The 22,574-nt window shown below is 53.8% G+C and overlaps 1 protein-coding gene and 1 long non-coding RNA gene across 2 annotated transcripts in view; one reads left to right on the top strand and one right to left on the bottom strand.

Moving 5' to 3' along the window:
• Positions 1-18,679, bottom strand: part of DTX1 (deltex E3 ubiquitin ligase 1) — a 39,246-nt gene extending 20,567 nt beyond the window's left edge. Inside the window, exons 1-2 of the mRNA XM_065904690.1 lie at positions 18,476-18,679; positions 16,955-17,977 (exon numbers count right to left, since the gene is read on the bottom strand). Coding sequence (XP_065760762.1) covers positions 16,955-17,213 — 259 coding nt within the window. The 5' untranslated portion in view covers positions 17,214-17,977; positions 18,476-18,679. The remainder of the gene's footprint in view (positions 1-16,954; positions 17,978-18,475) is intronic.
• Positions 18,359-21,256, top strand: LOC136145915 (uncharacterized). The gene is made up of 3 exons (XR_010658868.1): positions 18,359-18,378; positions 20,070-20,450; positions 20,581-21,256. It is a non-coding gene; the product is annotated as an uncharacterized lncRNA (long non-coding RNA).
• The last annotated feature ends 1,318 nt before the right edge of the window (positions 21,257-22,574 follow it).

Consider the following 22,574-nt stretch of genomic DNA (forward strand, 5'->3'; position numbering starts at 1 on the left):
TGTTTAGACCAGGGGGGAGCTGGGAAACAGAGTCAACGCCTGGGGTGAGGGCAGGGATCAACAGAGGCCACCGCCGTGCAGACACCAGTGGCCCTTTTATCCTTAATCCGTTCACTCATTCAGTCATCAGTCCATCCATTCGTTGATTACTTCAAGCACAAATTCATTTATACATTCTTTCATTCCTTTATTCATGTCTTGGTTCACACATTCATGTATTCCTCAGTTCATTCGTTCAATAATTCTTTCATTAGCCCAATCACCCATGCCTGCCGCCATTCATACCTGCATTTATTCTCCACCCCCCCCCTCCCCCCCCGTGAACGTTATCCATGATTTCAGTCATTTCTTCACTTACCACCATCCTATGTAAAAATGTGCACCACCTCTACAAACCATCTTTCCTCTCTACATACCTTCTTTCCCCTCTCCTTCCCTGCTCGGGTTTTCTCCATCTGGTATACTTTATATTCTACACATTTATCTTGTTTTCTGTTTGTCTCTTCCCACTAGGATGTTATTGCCACAGGCAAGGACTTTGTTTTATTCTCTGCCATATCCCCAGTGCCTGCTCACAGTAGGTGCTCCCTAGATAGTTGCTGAATGTATGAATGAATTCATTTAGTTCAGACATTGATTCATTCGGGACTCGGTTATTTTAATCAGTCATGCCTTTTGCTATCCTTGCATTGATCCATTCCTTCATCCACTTATTTATTCCTTTTTTCCATACACCTGTATATTTGTTCCTTCTTTCAACAAACACACTACCTGTCTGCCCTGCGGAGAGCTCCGCGCTGAGCGGTCATTTAAAATGAATATAACTATATGATAACCTCAGCCAGGTGGGTATTCGCGCCCCCATTTAAAAAAAAGAGGCCCTGAAGTTTGGCTCCCAACCTTTGCTCCATGTTTCCCAGTTCTAGATGCTTCCTGAGAGCAAGGCTCCGTGGATACTAGGTTAAGCAGAGATCAACGTCCAGGCTGCAGGACTTCTCAGTGCCTTTAGCCTGCTCTGTGCCTTGCGGCCAGCAGGGATAGATTCTTTTGCATGGTTCATGTTACCCACTGGTAGGAAGGCTGCACCCTTGACTGCTCCTCAATTGTGGGCAAATCCCTTCAGTCTCACTAAGTCTCGGGGGTCTCATCTTGAAAATGAAGGTGATACTAATCCATAAGCCACCCCTCCCCTCTCAAACCAGGCTGTTGGGAGGATTCAGTGAGAATAGCCACAGAGCACAAGGTCTGAGTGGGGCCCCAGGACTGGGAGGCAGGCAGACCTCATTTCAAATCCCAACTGCCTAACTTTCCAGATCTGTGTCTGTGGTCAGGTGATGCAATCACTCTGAACCTCAGTTTTCTCATCTCTAAAATGGGCACAAGCAGATGGTCTTAAAAGAATCCATCAAGACAAATACTGTCTATACTCTGATGATTCCAATATCCTCTCTCCTGAAAGCCAGACTTGTGTCTCCAGCAGCTTCCTCAGCAGCTTCCCATACAGGTTCAACAGGTTTCTCAAACTCAGCTCGGCCATAGCACAGCTATGATCTTCCTATCCCTAACCCCAAACCCGTTCCTCCTGAAATCTTCCTTGTTGCAGTTAAGCAACTTCATCTTTCAAGCTGCTCAAGCCCCAAACCCCCAATCCTTGGACCCACCCCTGAATTCTCATGTCACACCCCATGTCCAACCTATTAGTAAAATCCTGTCATCTCTGTCTTCAAGTACATCCCACACCTGACCACTTCCCCCTCTTCCCAGCACACCAAATCTATCTGGTCTGAGTCACTATGTCCCTCCTGTCTGGACCATGGCAGGAGACTCATGACTGTTCTCCACTTCTGTCCTTGCCTTCTGTAGGGTCTGTTCCCTACACCACAGCCAGAGGCATCTCATTCAAGTCAGAGCACATGTTCTTTGGCTCAAAACTTTCCCATGGTTCCCTGCTTACTTGGAGTCAAAGTCAAAGTCCTGGCCATGATCTACAAAGCACGGCATGGTCTATAAAGCTCCTGCAAGGCCCCACGGGTCTACAGAGCTCCCCCTCACTCACTCCCCGGTGTGCTGCTCCTCAACGACCCAAATCAAGGTCCAGCCTCAGGGCCTTTGCATATACTGTCCCCTCCACCTGGAATATGACCTCGCCACTTCCACACATTCTTACAGTTTCCTCCCTCCTTGCTTTTAGGTCTGTGTTCGAACATCCCCTCTTTGGAAAGACCACCCTGCCATTGCCCTCCCACTGCCACCCTTTTCCCTTTCTCAGTGTCTCTTCCTGGCACTCAGGGCTGCCTCGTGATACACTGATCTACAGACGTGCTTTACTCTCTGTCTCACCCCCAAGGTGACGGATCCTGCCTGCTTTACTCCCTGCCTTGCGCAGTGCCTGGCATGCAGTGGGTCCTCTCTATCTTGAGGGTGTTTCTACGGTTAACTGGCACAACCCCAGGGCGCCTAGCCCTGGAATCTGCAGCCAGATGGATGAGGGCCCATCATGGCCCATGCCGAGGACCCCTTCCTCCCCATGCCTTGCTCCGGCTTCTCTCTTCTGGCTCAGACTATGCCCGACCTTCAGTGGGTCCCTACCCAGGGCTGAAAAGGCTTCTCTGCTCTCTCCTTTGCTTGCATCCCAAGGGCTATGGATGACCCATGGCCCTTGCCAAGCGCCCAGAGAGCTGGGGAAGTCGAGGCAAATGAGGGGGGCATGGTGGGCATGGGATCCCCAGGCTCCTATAACATCCAGTCGATTATATGACAATTCTCCACCCCCCCCACCCTCCTCTTTCTCCTGTCTGCTTTATCATTTTAATTGAGTGTGCGAAAATTGATTTTTTTCCTTGACAATGGTCAGGCCTGTGAGGGGATTAGTTAGAGGGAAAATCCGGGATCCTGCTTTGGCTCTGCTCCTGAGGCCTGGTCTTCCTCTCTCAGAGCCTCAGTTTCCCCATCTGCAAAATGAGAGTTCATGACAGATGATCTTCATGTCTGATGGGGCTCCCAGTAAGGGTTAAGGCGCTGTGTTACTCGGAAGGTGTAACCCCAGGATGGGAAGGGAAGGGAAGGAGTGGGAACTTGCCATATTTAAGCACCTCTGTGTGCCAGGTCTTGAGCTGGGGAGGGTGGGATCAGGGGCAGAAGATGTGGAGTGAAGTGGTTGAGAGAAATAACTCAGACGTCTCACAAGCCATGTGCAAATTTCGGCTCCACATTTAGCCTCAGTGTCCTCATCTGTCAAATGGGGGTATTAATACCTACCCCCCAAGGAATTACTGTGGGACAAAATAAGATAATGCATACTATAGGTGCTTGGCAGAGAGCTTGGCTACAGTAAGTCCTTGATGAATGTTAGCTAAGATGCCGTTATTATTATTTACATTACCACATTCACCCTTTCCCACCCCTCAGTCACTTGGTAAACTCCTATTCACCCAACAAAACCCTCTACATGCCCACCTCCTCCAGGAAGTGCTTTTCCATTCTGCTGTTACAGCTAGCACATGCTGCTTTTTATTGCGTGTCTGTCCTTGCACTGTCAATAAGCTATTTGTTTTTGTTCTTGTTCTTAATCTCTCTCACTGGTTGATGACTTTCAGGAGGGCAAGGATTTGGTCACATCTATGTTTTTGTTCCCAGCACTAGGCACAAGGCATGTCAAAGGACACGTCTGCAACTGAAACAAGCAACCTACTTGGCACAGGTCAGGGCTCAGAGGGAGTGGGAAAGGGGAGGGGCTGGTCTTGATGGAGAGGGAGTGCAGACGTGGAGGGCAGGAGCCAAAGTGCACATGGGGTCCCGGGAAAGGCGGGGACACGGTTCCAAAGGTCGGCGTTGGCCAGCTTTGCAACAAAGGACTCCGGGAGCTTCTCCCAGCCAGGTCAGGACCAGCCAGCCCAGGCATCCCTCTCTCCAGGGCTCTATTTACCAGGTATCGATTTTCCTGCCTGTTTACTGGTAGTTATTAAAGGCTGTGTCCCTGGAGTCCTTTTCAAACGAGATCGGAACCTGGCGAGCTGGAGTAATTAGGGCAGCTGCCGTTCACCCCGCCTGGCCCCGCACCCCGCAGCGCCCAGTGCTGCCTGCCCGTCCATCTATCTCCCCAGCTCCCACTGGCCTTGGACCAGGCCGAGGGGCAGGGGGGGTGCCAGCTGGTTCCCTGGGGACCTGCCTGGGCCACAATCTTGAGATGTGCAAGGGAGCAACTGCGGAAACACCCTTTCTCCTCCCCAGTGGCCTTGGCCTAGATTTTTGGCCAGGACAATGGGTCTAAGATGAGAGGCTGGAGGTTCTTCAGCCTGGGAGACGGGAAGGGCCTCAGACTAGTGGGCTGGATGCACGGCTGATCTTTCTAACACCCACCAGCTCTGCTGGGTCCACTCCCCCTTCTCTAGCCTCCTGGGCACCCAGCTGTGCTGGTCACCAGGGTCTGTGTCCCCACAGTGGTGAGGAACCTGTGTCAAGCACGTACTATTTCTGGGCCGGTTTCTGTGTCTGCTTTTGTTCCCTGTCCCCCCACACCCCCTCCTTCGTTTCTCAGGAATGTTTGGTTGAAAAATTCCAATCTTGTTCCAGCTGAACTGAGAGGAAAGGGGCTTTGGCCAAATGTCAGCTGGAGGATTGCAGGAGCTGGGCCCCCGGAGACGGGGTGTGGGGGCGGCTGCGGTCACTGCAGCCAGTGACCAGTTCGTGCCTGGGACAGAGACAACCAAAGAAAGATGGAAGCACGGGAGGAAGCACGAGAGGGAAGGAGAGAGAAGCTGGGAGAAACATAAGTGCACTGAGGGCCGAGATCAAAATGGGACGTGCAAAGGTAGACACAGCAGAGTCGGGGGCAAAGAGACATAAAGAAACAGAATCCTGAAGCCTAGAGGCAGAGGCAGTCATGGACAGTCAGGGAGAACCAGAAAGTCAGGCCAAGAGACAGGGAGGAGCAGAGAGGGGAGGCAGTGGGGGTAGCCAGCAGCTACGGCCGTAACAATAAAGCTAATGTTGACTGAGTCCCCACTGTATGCCAGAGGATGAGTTCAACACCTTCCTTGCACTAACTCATTTTATCCCCTTATGGTTCCTTCCAGGGAAGAACTAGAATTGTTCCTGTTTTGCAGAACACAACTGAGATCCCAGAGAAGTGAAATCTTGGGAGACTTGGGGAATGACGCCTTATTCATGGAGTAAAGAAAAAGCCAGGTTGGACTGTTTCTAAGGCTGGCTGAACTCAGCCAACTGAGAGTCCAGTTTAGGAAAGCTCCAGCGATGGGAACTCCTATCTGTTTGTGCTCCATTGTTTCGCCATTGTGAGAGGCTTCTGCCTGGAGGACGGGTCCTGATCTGACCCCCCTGCCTGAAGGTGGGGTGTGTGGGTGTCTCAGCCCCCAGATTTTGGCTTTAAGAAAAAGCTGACTCTGTAGAGAGTGGGGTGGGGTTGGGGGGAGGTTCTAAGCCCTCCTGTCTGTCCCTCTAGCCTCCAAAGGGCTCTACCCTGGGCTGGGCCAGTCCCAAGGCCCAGCAATGAGCCCCTCCCTCTGGGGGTGGCTTCCCGGAGGGAAGTGACCTCAGTTTAGGGGCACCCAGACCCTGACGGGAAGAGGGGGCCTGTGGGAGGCAGTCATGGGACATCCTGTCAGGTGGGGGGGTAGTTCCACTGCCGCCTGAGGTCTGTGACGGAGCGGGGGGTGGGGGGTAGCGGGTTAAGCATGAGTTCAACACCCAGTGGATGCTGGGCCTGATGAGATAGTTCACTGAATCCTCCACCAGCCCAGAAGTCACCATAGTAACATTCACACTCGGAGAACACACTTTTGTGGCCAGGCTCATAACTCATTTAATCCTCACAATGGCCCTATGAGGTCGGGATATTACCATCCCACTTAATTTTATTTATTTGCAAAAAAAAGTTTGTTTTGGCCGAGCCCCACGGCTTGCAGGATCTTAGTTCCCTGACCAGGGATTGAACCCGGGCTAATGAAAGTCGCAAGTCCTAACCACTGGACCACCAGGAAATTCACCATCCCGTTTTAGAGGTGAGGAAACAGAGGCACAGAGAGGCTTAGGAACCCCTGAGGTCATCTGCAAGGAGATCCAGTCGGAACCCACCCCGGGTTGCTTGACGCCAGCTGTCCCCTTCACTGCCCTACTCTTACCGGCCCGTGTTCCAGGGGAGGGGACTGAGGCATGGAAGTTTACACAGCAAGTAAGGGACACAGCTGACGTTCAGACCCAAGCTGTTATACGGCCTTCTGGAATAGCAGCCGCCTCCCTGATGCCTCGACTGATTATCTGAGTGGCTGGCCAACTCTCTGACATCGACATCGAGAGCCATCCTGGTTTATTGAATGCCAGCTATTGTGCTAAGAGCTAATGCGTACCGATCAGCCCCTGAGAGAGCCTGAGAGGTTTTGTGCACCGTAGTTAGCCCCATTGGCAGATGGGGAAACTGAGGCTCCTTGGGAAGTTTTGGAGGTCCACCCGGGGATGGTGGCTAAGCTGGGATTTGAACTGCAGTCTGTGGACCGGGGGTGACTCCCCCTCCCTCCCTGTGATCAATATTCCCGCCGTGTTCTGTTTCCCTCCAAACTCTCCCAGGGGACTCGTCAACTGAGCCGCGGCCCATTAGCGGTTTCTGCACGTTTGAAGCTGGCCCAGTCTCCCTAGGCTCTGTGGCAGGGGAAGGGAGGGGGTCTCCAGCCCTGCCTGGAGGAGGCTGAAGAGCTGTGGCGCATTTGGAGAGGCTACCACCCTCAAATTGGCTTCAAAAAGTCCTCCCTCCGGAGGCTGCCGGCAGCTGCAAGCTGGCTGTGCCCACTTTATGAGCTGTGTGTGTGGCTTCCTGGTCACATGGCTTCTAAGACACTCAGGTTCAGGGCCCCCCGGCATAGCAGCAGCGGCTGAGAGAGGGAAATGATGGGGTAGGAAAGAGAAGAAGCAGAGAGTCCTCTGTCTCCTGCAGCACTCAGTGCTGTGGGGCCACTGCCCCAACCCTTCCACGTCTCTACTTTCTCATCTGTGAAATTGACATCTTCCTCCTCATTCTGACTCACAGAAGACCTCACAGAACACTCACAGAAGACCTACTATGTGCCAGGTACTGTGCTAAGTGTTTTACATGTTATTGCTTAATCCACATAACACTCTACAGAAGAGGTACCACTATTATCATTGCCTTGCACAAATGCCAAACAGAGAGGTGAAGTGATTTACCCCAAATCACACATGTAAGCTATTAAGCTGGGATTCAACCCGGCCAGATTTGGACTTCTCACTTCCATCGCCAACACCCTGGTCCAAGCCCCCATGACTACTTGCCTAGCTGACCACAGCAGCCTCTGTCCTGTGTCCCAATCTGCACCCTTCACACCCTGTAAGGCATACTCTTGCCCAAGGCGGCCAGAGGATCTTTCACAGACTCAGGTCTGACCCCTCCTGATCTACACCCATCAGTAGCTCCCTAGTGCCCTTCAGAATGAATCAGTCTAAGTGCGTTAGCTCATCTTCGAAGCCCAGCTGTCTACACAGCCTCACACCCTAACGGCACCAAACTTCTAGTTATTCCCTGAACACAACATACACAGCTCTGCCTCTGTGTATTTGCCCGTGCTGTTAGCTCTGTCTGGAAGGTCCTTCCACCCACACCACTCCATGTCCCTCTCTGGGTTCCTGCATACTTGTTAGGGTTCAGCTCAACCACCATCCTCTTAAAATCTTTGCCATCCTCAGGGAGAATCACTACCTCCTTGGGACTCGCAGCATCTTGCACCTGCAGAACTGCCGTTAAAGCACAGAGCACAAGCTCTAAATGTTGAGGTGTCTGTCCTCTCCAGCCCAGAAGCCTCTCAAAGGCTGGGGGACTTTCAGCCACCCTAACATCCTTCCATAGCCAGGAGCACAGGGAGGTGGGCACTTGGAAAATGCTAGCTAAATGAATGAATGAATGACTGAGTGAACGAATGAGCAAATACACACAAGTGAAGCCACCTGAGTACTACAGATGACTAGGCTGGAGATTGCAAAGTGGAGGGTGATGTGACTTTGTTTGCTCACCACACTATTTACATCTTCTAAGTATAATGACCAGGCATTTAAAAATTGGGGTGGGGACTTCCCTGGAGGTCCAGTGGCCAAGACTCCGCTCTCCCAATGCAGGGGCCTGGGTTTGATCCCTGATCAGGGAACTGAATCCTACCTGCCGTGGCTGGGAGTGCAAATGCCATAGCTAAAAGATCCCATGTGCCACAACCAAGACCCAGCACAGCCAAATAAATAAACGTTAAAAAAAAAAAAATGAGGTGGATTCACTCAAGTCTGATTTCAAAAAAATCCCCAAATATCCAAAGAGGCAGTGACAAAGATTGGCTTTCTTGGCAACGGTTAGCAGAAGCTGAGTCACAGTCACCCTATTCATGTTTTCAAGCACTTATTGAGCACCTACTGTGTACCAGGCAGTAGAGAACAACAGTTAAACACCGTTACCTTCCCAGCCACTGCACACACTTCTGTTGGCTGCCCCAGCCCTGGAAGCATCCGAATTCTCAGCCTCTTTTCTAGATGGGGAAATTGGGCCCCAGAAAGAGAAAGGGACTTGGTCCAAATCACCTACAACACAGAAGTAGATCTTGACCCCTGGCTCCTTGACTCATATTTTCATGATCCCAGGTGACTAACACCTTGGCATAAATGAACCTTTGTTCCCTAGAAGAGAGGAACCTGGGGAGGGCTCCATATCGGTGCCATTTCAGGTGAACTCCATGCGTCCCCTGGTGTGCTCTGCTTGCAGTCGGCGGGAGAGGTGACAAAGGCTCTGTGATGGTGGGGCTCAGCTTGTCATCAGCAGAAGAGGTGGCTACGCTGAAGCTGCTGGCAGGACTGTCATGGCCGCCAGCGCCGCCTCCTTTGATTGCCTCCTCCTTTGTTCTGCATTTCAGGGCATTCAGCTCTAGGGCCCGGTGCCAGACTCCCTCCCATAGCCCATCACCCGCCTGCCACTACCGTCCGGGCAGGTGGAAGCGGCAGCCTGGAGCAACTCCAGAGGGATAACGGGAGGAGCCCAGAGAGAGGCACTTGGCTAGAGTGGCACAGCCAGGATTCAGCTACATAGGACCCAGGGGAGACTCAGCCTCCAGCCTGGTTGCTCCTGGGACCCCCAAATCAAGGACACCCCCACATCCCGACCTCCTCAGTGTCTAGCCTCCTGTACTAGGCCCACCACTCCTACCAAAATAGAAGGGCTCTGAGGGCAGCGATTTGTATGTGTCCCGCTCACTGCTGCCTCCTTCGTGCCTAGGACAGTGTCTGGCCCATAGTAGGTGCTCGTTAAGTTTCTGCTGAATGAGCAGACTAATACTGATCAAACTCTTATGAGATGGGGACTGTTGTTGGGCCCATATTACAGAGGAGGAAACCAAGACTCATGCAGAGAGTGTGGTTTACTCAAAGTCACGAGTCAGCACCCCTTCCCATCCTTACCCCATCCCCACAATTACCAGAGAGCTGCAAAGAAGGAAATTTAGAGCCTGGACCTCATCAACAAGGCTCCCCGAGGCAGCCACTTCCAGATTGGGGGCCCCGTGCTCTCAGCTGGTATCAGTCAAGGGTAGCTGGGGATTGGTAGGGTACCTGCATTGACTGGGAGCCTGAGTGGGCTCATTGGTCGGGGGGGTGACGGCTGTCTTGGGACCTGGAGGTTGTCCTGGAGTGGCTACTACTCGGTGTGATGTAGGAGAGAGAGGGAGGCCCAGGGAGACACAGATATGGGGGGGGGGGGGCGGGGAGCCTGGGAGGGCCCCAGGCACCCTCTATACCCTGGGGAAGGACCGAAGGATCCCATTGCTCACAGCCTGAATGGGCTGCTCCTGTGTGACCAGTCATCACCTCCCCATCCTAGCCCCTCCTCATTATCCTCCCGTCACGTCTTCCATCACCCCCTCTTTAGAAGCCTTATGCCTCCCCCTTCACTCCTTATCACCTTCTTCACCACCCTTCATCACAGTCCGCCCAGCACTCCTATTGCTCTCCCTCCATGACTGCTGCTATGACCCTCCCCACCACAGTCCCCTTTATCACACCCCCCCGCCCTACCCTTAATAGCTCCAATCATAGCCCCATCACCTCCCTGTCCCCTCCCCGCCCCCATGGCTCTCATCACCTTCCCTATCACCTCTCCTATTCCAGCCCCCACACTTCCCCATCACAGCTTCCACCACCTCCCTCATCTCTAGGTCAGACTCTACAGCTCCCTTGGACTGATGAGGATGCGGGGTGGGGGGGAGGTTGGGAGACAGCAGGAAAGGACGAAGAGGGGAGCAGCAGGGGCAGGGTACATGAGAGGGGAGAGAAGATGCTACGAGGAGGACGTTACCCAGCATCTCTCACCCCCACTTCCCACAGGAGTGGTCCAGTCATGGGTGGCGCTGTCCAAGGTGCTGGGGCAATCAGGCCTGGCACAGGGCGGGTGCCGCAGGGCACCCGGATCTGAATCTCTGATCCACGTCTTCCTAGCTTGGGCAGGTGGCTCTCCATCCTTTGAGCCTCACCTTGGCTATGTATAAAGAGGGCTGATGCCTGCTGGCTGGGAGGAGGGAGCCCAGCCAGACTGTTGGGAAGGGCCTGCCTCAGCCCCTGCCCAGCCGGCTTCACCTCTGGCCTCTGAGGGCCTGTGATTAATGAGGCTGGTCTTGCAGTGTGGCTCTGGGTCCCCTGGGGCCTGGCCACTAAAGGATGACAGCTGGAGGCCCAGTCATGCCCGGTGGGACTCAAGAGGCCTCCCTTACCTTCCCTACCTCTCCTGGCTTCTGTCATTGCTTCCGTCTTCCACTCAGGCCTGGGCTGCCTCCAGCCAAGTGTTCCTCAAACCATACAGACTCTTGGAGAACTCCTCCTCCAGGAAGTCCTCCCTCTCAGAGGCCCCTGGCACACACTGTCCATATCATCTGGTCGGGTAACCTGTACCTCTCCTATGAGGTATTTAAATCTTTTTCCTACTTGAACATGAGTACTATGTGCAAAGTAATATTCTCTGTGCTTTTACCTACATTATCTCATTCAATCCTCATGATAATAATCCTCTCAGGTAGGGACTATTCTTATTCCCATTTTACGGAATAGGAATCTGAGGCTCAGAGAGGTTAAGGGGCTAGCCCATGGTCACACAATCAGCAAAGGGCCAAGCTGCAATCCAGATCTATATCTGAATCTGAGAGTTCGGCTGCCATTCCCATGATATGTACCTGCCTTTGCCTTGACTAGACTCTGAAACCCATTTGGCAGGGGTCTTGTCCATCTTTCTGAGTTCCAAGGAACCAGTCCAGAGCCTGGTACTGAGTAGGCACCAGTGATCATCAAATAAAAGTGATGATGAATGTGTGGTACCAGAGGAGACTCCAGGAGCCAGACAAGCAGCCGGAGGCAAAAGGATGGATCTGTCAGGGTGGAGATGCAGGCAGTGCAACAGGTGGTGGTGGGAGACACCCTTGTAGGAATCAGCTGGAGCTATAGCCACCAGCGGACAGATCCCCTCCCAGGTCAAACACATAGCATCCTTCCTGCCCCTGGTGCCAGGCCCAGCCCCCTGGGGGCCCTTCAGGTTGCCTGGGAGAAGGTCCCAAGAGGTTCTGTAACCAGGGAGCTGGGCCCTGAAGGCCTCTGGGGTTGCACAAGGCTGTTCCTACTTTGGTACAGAATCAGGCAACAAGCCCCAGCAGAGCACTCAGGGAGGCGGGGAGGTGACTCTCTCGGCAGGCTTGTTGAATGTAACCTTAGTCTCCATCCTTGAAACCTGTGTGAGAGGCCCGGTTCCAGAGGAGTGATCAACTGTGTTACCTTGGGCAAGTCAGGCACCCGCTCTGGGCCTCTCTCACTTCATTGATATGACAATTTGCCTAGGGGTCTAAATTCTGGTGGTGCTTTCCCTGGTGACGGCTGCTCCTCTCTCTGGGCGGCCCCACCCGGTCTCCGACAGCCTCAGTGTGTCTTCAGACAGGATGTTCCATCAGGGCTACCGGGCTGAGTGGAGCACCAGCTACCCAGAGAAGGGATTGAGGTTGGCTTGGGAGATGCTGAAACCAGGCGCCACCTGTCACTTCAGCCTGACAGCTTGGGAGTGCCAGGCACAGCCGTGCTCTGAGCTGTGGGGACAGCAGTTGTGGATGGTCCCCAGGCTGGCCTCCCCCAGCCTCAGCTGTCCCATCTACAGAATGGGCAGAAGGCGGCTAGGAGTGCCCCCAGCAGCAGAGGGAGAAGAGAATGGGTGTCACCCGTCAGTTCATCACTCCCCCTGCCCCTACTCCCAGCCACGTGAGCTCAGAGAGAAATCTGGAAATGGCCTGGGGAATGGTTAGCTCAGATCTCTGTCCCATGAGGGGACCAAGAGGAGGATCTAGGGTCTGGGTGAAGCCCTCACTGGTGGCCGCCTGCCTCCACAGCAGCAGGGAGGTAAGTGGCTCTCAGCAGGTGACCTCTCATGGGGGACAGGCGGGGTTCCCACATCTTTCTCCCATTGCTGGTGGGAGCCAACACCTTCCTCCGAGAACCCCTCTGGCTCCTGGACCCAGCTCTGCCACCAGCTGCTCTGCCCACCTGGGCCAACCCCTCTGCCTTGGTTTTCCCATTTGTGAAATTCTGGTTTGGTTGGCTCAAGACAAAGGAAGACTGGGAAAGCTATGGGGGACCAGTGCCACGCTGGCCCATTATCACCCACAGCGCAGCAGACGTCCCTGTGGAAGGAACGCCAGGGTCCTGGCATCCCTGCCACGTGGGTTCCAGATCTGCGGAGCTTCAAAGGGAAACTCATCCCCCGTGGCGAGTGATGAAAACAGCCCAGCAGGGGAGAGGTGACGGGGCACCGGCTGAACAAACAGCAGCCCCCATGGGACCAGGGCTGGCCCTTCCCCTGTGGTCCAAGCCTGACACCTGGGCTTTCTTTCCGCTGGCAGCACGACAGGCTTATAGACAGGGCACTTGGGTGTCAATGATGTACAGGCGGGGCAGCGCTGTGTGTGTGCACACACACGTACACCTCGGCACACGCCAAGAAGCGAGTATTTCATACAGGCCACACTGAGCGTACCATGGCATCTGCACTGTCCTGCTCCATGGGCGGGCTAAGAATATATTAGGAGGAGGTGAACTGCAGCCCACTGGTCCAGTCCACCGGCTGCCTGCTTTCTCACAGCTTATGAGCTGAGCGGTTCTTAGATTTTCAAATGGTTGGTGGATGGGGGCCAGAGTGGGGAGAGAAAGGAGAAGAATATGTCATGACCCGTGAAAATGATATGAAATTCAAATTTCAGTGGCTGCAACTAGTTTTACTAAGGCACAGACCCATTCATTCATTTGCATACTGTCTGGCTGCTTTCAAACTAGAGCGGCAGAGTCAGGCTACAGCGGCAGTTACGATGGAGACTGTAGGATCCACAGAGGCTAACCTATTTCTATCTGACCTTATCAGAGAGTCTGTGGTGCCAATGTCAGGGTCACTGGGGTATGTTGCTACCTCCCACAAAGACTTAAGAATTCTGCTGCAATGAACTTGTCAAGAATCTTACAATTAGAAAATCTAGGGGACTTCCCTGGTGGTTTAACGGCGAAGTCTCTGCGTTCCCAATGCAGAGGGCCTGGGCTCGATTCCTGATCAGGGAACTAGATCCCACATGCCATAAAGAAAAGACCCCGCATGACTCAACAATGAAGATCAAAGATGCCATGTGCTGCAATGAAGACCCAGAGCAGTCAAGTAAATAAATAAAAATAGATATTAAAAAGAGAAAAATCTAAAGAGAGGCTGTATTCATTTCAATACATACATGCGAGCTTCGGGTTTATAACACAACTTTATATTGTTTTGTGTGTGTGTGTGCCACAATCTTCAAGATTTAGGATCTCCTCCTCATCTCTCAGGTATCTGTAGTGTTCAATACATGCTGGATACATGGTGGGTAATCAGTTAGTTAAGGTCTGTGGGATAAAATAAGGTGTGTGATTCTCTCCACCAACTCAACAACCATGCTGGCAAAACAATGCTCTTGGGCATCTCATGGATGTGGAAACTGAGGTCTGGGGAGGTGACAATGCCTGCTCGAGGCTCTTCCCTGAATCATGAAGGGTGAGGACCAGATGTCCTCCCTTGACTTTGTATTGATCCTGGGAGAAGTGGGTGAGCACATTATAACGCTCCTGGTGGGAGACATCTTGCCTCTCCCTCCAGCAGTTATCCGGGCATCCCAGGTCTCCTGCTGGCCCCAGAGGTTTCCAGGCTTTCCTCCCTCGCTGGGGGGTCTTGGCAGGCTCCCAGGAGCCTGTGGAGGGCTGAGTGGGTTTTTTCCTTTTCTCTTTTCCGGCAAATAGGGGGCAGGTGTGGAGTGAGCAGCTCCTGGAGGGGGCAGTGGGAACATGACTGACGCTGAACTTCTGGGGGATCCAGCAAGGCTGATCGATAAAAGGAATGCCATTAAGAGTAAGGGGCCCCTGAAAGGGGGGATGGAGGGAGTTTGGGGAGTTGGGAGCCCAAGTGAGGGTGTGGGAAGGAAAAGGAGCCCAGAACAGAGGTGTGGGGATCACAGACAAGCTGGCCAACTTGGCGGCCTCAAATGGGGCAATTCCTGCTTCTGAGGACTACCTGTCAGGCCCTGGAAAAGTCACCCCATGCCCAGCACTAGCTCTGAACCTGTAGAATGCTTTGTCAGATCCCTGCCCACCACCAGAGATGGTTCTGGAATAAGCCAGAGTGAATGGGGCAGGGGATGCCCAGCAATTCTTCATCAGGGACTCTGCCTCTCTGGAAGGATTGGCCCAAGAGCTCGACAGTGACTTCTTCTGCCCTCAGGATCAAATCCACAGCCCCTTTCATGGCTTTCCAGGGCTGTATGTCCAGCCCCTGCTCGAACTTCATCTTCTTTTTTTTTTTTTAAAGGTTTTTATTTTGTATTGGGATATAGCCAATGAACAACTCTGTGATGGTTTCAGCAAAGGGACTTAGCCACACATACACATGGATTCATTCTCCCCCAGTCCAACCTTATCTCATACCACCTCCCTTCATCCACCGCACTCCAAACGCAATGGGTTTGAACGTACTCTGCTCCTTCCTGCCACAGGGCCTTTGCACTAGCTGTTCCCTCTGTTGGGAAGCTGTTTCCCTCAAACATTCTTTAGATTTCTAGTCAAACCTGACTTCCTCAGATGAGCCTTCTGTGACCACTACTCGACCAAGTTTATTCCATGTTCTGAGACCTGCAACTGATTATCTGTGTGGTTAATGTGTTCCCATGCTTGCCAACTACACAGGGGTCTCCTGCATAGGCCCTCCACAAATAGACCTCTACTCTGGACCCCGGCTGTATTTCTTTCTGGTTGTGCCACACAGCTTGCAAGAATTGAATCCAGGACATGGCAGTGAAAGCTGAGTCTTAACCATTGGATTTCCCTGACCCTGGAGGTCTTGCCCCTTATAGTATTCTAGCGCTCAGCACGGGGGTCTGACACACAGGAGGTCGGTAAGTCAATGATGGCATGAATGAACAAATGGTACCACCAGTGACTGCTGCCAATTCCCAGAGTTTGGGGACACAGATGTATGGAAAAGTCACAACAAACCATTTGTCATGAATTTACCTGCTTCCACATGTGAGGACCACCCAGTAGGCACCAAGCGATGCTCTAGAGTGGAGCTAGCCACTTGAACTCTCTTCGATGGTGGCAGTGTTCTGGACCTATGCTGTCTAGTATAGTCGCCACGAGACACCTGTGGCCACTGAGCATGTGGATGTGGCTAGTGGGAGCAAAGAACTAAATTTTAAGTTTGATTTAATTTTAATTAACATAAATTTCAATAGCCATAAGGGCTTAGTGGCTACCATATTGGACAGTATAGCTCTAGAGAGATGGGATGTGTTCTATTATCCCCAAGGCTGTTACATGCAGTTCTATCATCTAGGAAGTCATTGTAGCTCCCTCAAACCTCCATCACTGGATTCCTGAGGGTGATCATGTCAAGGATTCTTGGCAACTTCTAAGAGGCATCCCTCACTGCCCACCAAGCTTTTCATACAGACCACCAGGCAACGATGACTCAGGCAGGTCCCCACAGTGATGGCAAGCAAATGCTGTTTTTAATCACATCCTCATTTTTATCACCATCATCACCTATCACACAACACCAAGATGCCATCAGCCTCATTCTCTCGACCATGACCACCCCATCACACCACTCCAAGACCACCACCAACACAACCATCACCACCACCACCAGTTCCACAATCACTACAACCAGTGACATCACCACCAACACTATTTCCTCCATCATTACCACCCTTCCACCACTAACACCACCAACCCCCCTCAACTGCCCCCATCGTTGCAACCACCGCTACATCTTCCCAACAACACCAGCTCTCAGAGCCAATATGAGATTCTGGTTAAGAGTTTCAGCTCTGGAAGCCCATTGTCTGGGCTTAGATCTCAGCTCTGAGTTTAAATCGCTCAGCTTCTGTGAGACTCAGTTTCTTCATCTGTAAAATGGGACAGCCACTACTACCAGGACTACCACGAACATGGTAAGACTGACCGTAGTGGTTGAAAAACTATCAGTTGAGGAAGTGCACGCAAAGCCCTTTCACTCTGATGACTGAACGCTAATGATCTTCTAGGCTCTGTGCTCAGTGAGCAGTTTTATTTAACCCTCACACAGCCGTGAGAGACACTGGCCCATCCATTCTGCAGAGGGGGAACCTGAGGCTCACAGAAGCGATATAACTCATCCGCAGCCCTACATAAGAGGCTGGATGGAAAGCCAGGTCTTCAACTGGACTAGGCTAGACTGACCCGTTTAGGGGGAGGGGCTTGGAGCAGCAGGTGGACCTTCTGGAGTTCTGGGTTCCCTCCTCAGGGATGCTGGGGGCATTTCAGCATCCTGCCACGATGGTGATGGTGGCGGTGGTGGGGAGGGGAGGGCCGCGAGTCCACTCACCTGTGTCCTGGCGAAACTGGTGCATGGACTGAAGGTCAATGATGTAGGGCACCAGCTGGGCGTCCACTTGTCCCAGGACCACGGAGCCCCGGGCATCCTCCTTGAGCACGTTCTCAATGTGGTGGCACACGGTGGCCGTGTAGGGCCGCCAGCGGCTGTGTTCATTCAGCCACTCCCACACCACCACCCGGGCCACGTTCTGCGGTGGGAAGCCCAGCCCGTTCACCGGCATCATCACTCCCTGGCCTGGCCGTGACATGGCCGCTGCCGCCGGAGGGGCCAGGACCCCCTTCTGCCCTACCCAGCTCCTCCTGGGCCTGGGAGCTGGCGGCAGGGGTGGAGGGGAGCTTCCTCTCACCCCAGGGAGGGCAGCAAGGACTGTCCGGCCTCCTTTATGTCCTCCCGGCCCCTCTCAGGCCCGCAGGCCTCAGTTACAGGAGTGTTGGGGGCTGGGGGGGGTGGGGGAATGTTCCAGGCTCCAAGATCCCTTCCCCTCAGAGCTGTCTCCGGCTAGGTGTGTTCTGCAAGTGTCTTTCTTAGGAGGGGGAAAACGGTGCTCTCAGTCCCTGGGCTCCCTCCAGGCTCAGACGAGGGGGTGAGGCAGCCGCCTCTACTCTAGGTCCGGGCTCTTTCCTGCTGGTCCCCCCGTTCCTACTGGCCGCGGCAGGGCCTGTCACCCCCGGAGGAGGCCGGGCCCCAGCCTGCCTTCTCCGCAGCGCCCTGCCGGCCCTCTGCGCTCTTAGACCCTGCGCCTGGCTCCAGGGGGGCTGCTGGCCTTGTCTCAGGTCCGCACCCCCCTCCGCCCCCCGACGGCTCCCGCTGAAGGGGGCGTCCCTGTCCCCGTTGTCCACCCCCCCACCCAGGTCCACGGCGTCCTGGAAGGCCCGGGTGGCTCGAAGAACGCACGGGGGAGGGGTGCGGCGGTTACTCCCGGCCCGATCCGGGCTGCGGCTCCCGAGCTGGGCTGGGGGACGAGGGGGGCGGGGGCCCGTGGGCACGCCCCACCCCACTCGCGCTCGCCACCTGCCAGGAGACAAGAAGGGGAGGGAGAGGGCCCTTTAAGACCAGAGCGCGGCACCCCCTCCCCCCTTCCCCGGGAGAGAGATGGGCTGAGAACAATGGGGAACCGATGGGGGGGCGGGCAGCGAGGGGGGCTAAAGGGGGTCGCCCGGTCGCGCTCCCTTGGGGCAGGCCTCAAGGGAGGGCTGGGGCTGGCGGCGCGATTTTCCAAGACCCCTCGCCTGCGGCGCCCCCTCCTCAGCAACCTGAGCGCTCCCCCTCCCCGCTCCCGGCCGAGGGATGCGGGATGCGCCGGGAGGTGCCAGGATGCGCGGCGCTGCAGGCGCGGCCCAGGGCCCCTCAGGGGTCGCGTCACCGAGCAGGCGAGGCCGGGAGCTGGATCGCCTATGCCTCCCGCCCTGCGGGTAACAACCCTCCGCCCCCAGGCCAGACCTCCCCAAAGCGCGCGCGGGCCTCCCGAAGGAGCCGGGGGTGGGGTCCCTGGGCACCCCGCGCTCTCACCGCCTCTCCCCGGTTCTGCCTCCTTCTCCGGCTCACGCTTCAGCACCGCCGCCTCCTGGGCTCCCCCCGGAGTGGGAGGGAGCCGCGGTCCCGCCTCCGCGCCCTTTCCCTCCCAGGCCGCGCGGCGGGGCGCTGGGCTCTCCGCGCGCGGACAGACTACCCAGCCGACCGACGGACGCGTGAGCCGGCGGCCGGACGCCGGGATCCCGCGGGTGGGAGGCGGCCGTCGCTGCGCTCAGGGGAGGGAAGGGGGAGGGGGCGGAGAAGGAGGAAGGGGAGGAGACAGATCGCGGCCCTAAGCACCGCCGGCGCTGACACGCGAGTCCTCGGGCGCCCCGTATGCTGGACCAGGCCCCCCCGGGACCCCCGGAGGCTCGCTGACCCCAGCAGGACTCAGGCCATGGAGTGGGGTGTCCATTTGGTCTCCTGCTTGAATCTGAGTCATTTTTACCTTCCAGTCGCCCAGTCCAGGGCCTGGTACACAATAGATGCTCAATAAATGCTCTAAGGAATGTATTAGGATCCAGAGGTTGTTTAAAGAAAGATCTTAAAGCGTTCTAGGGTAGGCTTCTTTTCTCCTTCCACTCTTCTGGGGGAGGCGAGGGAGGAGGGGCTGGCAGAGGGAATCATGAAATCTGAAGTGTACCTATGGGCCCACTGAGGCGCAGAGAGGGTAAGAACTAAGCCCAGGATCACACAGCCGCTTAGGGCAATGCTCAGACACCACTCAGAGCTGAGTCTCCTCCCAGTACCCAATTAGCCAGCCCAGAGCCAGCTTCCCCCAAGACAACTAACCCGCTCCAGGTAAGTAGGGGTAGCAAGAACATCTTGCCTTCAGGAGAGTAGGGGGACCTAGGCCAGGAGGCAGAGACCTTGAAGGAAGGTAAGGGTAGGTCCTCTGTAGTCTCATTCAGGGATGCCTGCCAACAACAGGTGCTCAGTAAACGCTAGGCGAGGGCAGGCTGGATGGACAGGGAGGCAGGTGGCCGCAGCAGCTCAAGTGTTAACGGGAGGGCCAGCTCTCCCTTGTCCAGCAAGCTGGATGCAACTGAGAACACATCTTCTGGGCGGTGGGGGGCGGGGGGGGGGGGATGGACCACGCGGGGCCTGCGGGTGTTTAGATTAGGGAAGATGAAGGATGCGTCCGGGAACTCCAGCCTGGGTGGCAAACGGGGGTCAGCGGCCTGTTTGGGAGCCTGCCCAGAGCAGCCCACGCTCCTCTTCCTCTCCAGGGCAGATGGTGATAAACTAGGCAAGGTCAAGGGCAGACGGCTCAGGGGAGCTTTCCCAGAACGGAACTCTGGTTCCCCAGCCAGCCGGAGTGACCTCCCCACCCCCCACCCCCGCCAGCTCCCCAGGGCCCTGCTGTCTCCTGCTGTCCAGTGCTTGGGGGGCTTTTCCAGATTGGATTATGATTGTGTTTGCTTGTGCCTCCACAGACTAAAGACAGAGGCTGTGTTTGAGGGCAGGGCCAGCTCTGAGGTGCTACTGTGCCAACGGGATGGCTGAGCCCTGGCGTTGTAGCCTAGGGTCCATTGATGGCTCTCCTGTCCTCCCATTACAGACTTACATGTCTGTGCTTTTTTTTTTCTAGAAGGGCTCTGGCTTTCTGTAGATTCTTCTCAAGAGAGGCTGTAACCCATAAGATTTGGAGCTGATGCTGAACAACCTTATATTACAGAAGGAGGTCTGGGGACCTCAGAGTGGAGAAGAAGCTGGCTCAAGGTCACCTGGAAATTTAGCAGCAAGTTGGAAAGAAGAACTGAAGACTCCAGACTGTACAATGCTATTTAATGTCTGACTGAAGGTCATCTCCTCTGAGAAGCCTTCCCTGAACTCATCCCATCTTCTGCATTACATCGCATATACCTTGAAAGGACACCCTTTATTGCAACAAGCCACTTCAGTGGAATCTGTCCCTGCTAGAGTGAGACATCCTTGAGATAAGGGACTGCGTCTTATTCACCCTCGTGTGGTATGGCTGGTGTTTATTACATAAGCATTGTCATTTATTGAGTGTCTATTATGTGCCAAGGTGCTTATGTAATCCCCACTCCCCTTCACAATTGTCCTACAAGGTAGGTAATATTGTCTTCATTTTACAGATGGAAAAAAAAAATATCTCCTGGAGCTCAAAGCGGCTTGTCCAAGTTCCCCCAGGGAGTGAGTGGCAGAGCTGGGATTTGAATCCAAAATGCTTTTGCACCTCCTACACCACCAGTGCTGCCGTGGTGTTTGTTCAGCATCCAGCTGAAGGCAGCATGGCCCTCACGGCGGGCCCTCTCAACTGGACTGTAGAGTAGCTGAAGTACAGAGCCTGGCTCCCCCACCATCCTGGGAGAAAGAAATTACAAAGAGGGGAAAAGAATTTGACCTTCATGGAGCTCACAATCCACTGGAAAGATGGCTCCGACACCAGTGGAGGAGCCAATAGAACAAACGCAGTCCATCATGAACTCTTTTTAAAATGAATTGTGTGTAGGAATGACACCCCTCATAGAAGAATCCCAGGATTTTCTCTTCTGTGTGTTTCTGTTTCACTTCCTTGCAGCCATGATACTAGCTGAGGTCATCAGTGCAATGAGATGAAAGAAGATGATTCTGTCACTTCTCTAGATCGTTGAGTGATACGTAAAATTCAAGGCTAATCACACTTACTTAACCTGCGTGTGAGTTTCGCAGTGATGTTCTTGCTCTGTGATCATCAATGATTTCCAGTTCACCCATGTAGCCATGCTTCATCGTCACAATAGAAATCACATAAACCTTTCAAGGAAAGTCTTCCACTACAAACAAACAACAATTAAAAGCCAGATGATGACTTTGGAGCATGGCCTAAATGAACTTGGAGTTTGTCTTTCTTCTCAGCATTATCAATGTTCTTAAAGATGTTCATGTGCACTATTATAGCAGCATGGAAAGATGGCAGAAAGAAATGACTTATTTTTTGTTCTCATATCCATCCATCCATCTATCCATTCATTCATTCATCTACTCATTTATGTGTTCAACTAGATAAGTACCCTCCCTTTCTCTACCTACCATCCCTCCATCCATCTATCCACTCATTTATGTGTCCAAAATATACTGAGCCCAACCCTTAAGCCAGGCACTAGGCTATGCAGGGAGACACAGGAGGTAATCCAAACAACATGGTTCTGGCTCTTCTATTTCTCAGAGTCTAGTGGCAGTGTGAGCCATGAATCAAAGAATCATTTTAAGTATGATTGCAAAACTTTGCAAGAGCTATGAAGAAGTTCAGGATATTATGAGGGCCTCTAATGGGTCCAACGAGGTCTAGGGAATCAGGGAGGGCTTCTCAGAGGAGGTGACATTTCAGCTACCCGCCAAAGGATCCACAGTGGTAGTGTGGATAAGCCAGTGGGTGGAGGAGCGGGGATGTGCAAAGGCCCAGAGGTGGTAAAGAGTTTGGTGTATTAAAGCAGCAGAGAGAGGAAGCTGGAGTGACCACTGAGAATGGATCAGGGGTGAGCCTGGGGCAAGTTGAGGTGGACAAGGTCCCCACGCAGGGTCTGGCATGGATTTGAAGTTTTTATCCTGAGAGCCATGGAAGTTACTGAAGGGAGGTTTTTTTAAAACAAACTTTATAAAAATTTATTTACTTCTTTTCGGGTCTTCCTTGCTGTGCTGGGTCTTCATTGCTGCGTGCGGGCTTTCTCTAGTTGTGGCGAGTGGGGGCTACTGTTCATTGTGCTGCTCGGGCTCCTCGTGGCGGTGGCTTCTCTCATGGGAGCTCTAGGGTGCTTGGGTTTCGGTAGTTGCCGGCTCCAGAGTGCGGGCTCAGTAGTTGTGGTACACAGGCTTGGTTGCCCGGCGGCATATGGGATATTCCCGGATCAGGGATTGAACCCATTGCTCTAGTGGTGAAGAACCGGCCTGCCAACACAGGAGACGCAAGAGACACGGGTTTGATCCCTGGGTTGGGAAGACCCCGTGAAGGAGGGCATGGTAACCCATTCCAGTATCCTTGCCTGGAGAATCCCATGGACAGATGAGCCTGGCAGACTACAGTCCATAGGGTCACAAAGAGTTGGACACAACTGAAGTGACTTAGCACCCCTATATTGATTGACAAGTG

This window comes from Muntiacus reevesi, chromosome 13 (assembly GCF_963930625.1).
Source record: "Muntiacus reevesi chromosome 13, mMunRee1.1, whole genome shotgun sequence".
In the NCBI taxonomy this organism is placed as follows: Eukaryota; Metazoa; Chordata; class Mammalia; order Artiodactyla; family Cervidae; genus Muntiacus; species Muntiacus reevesi.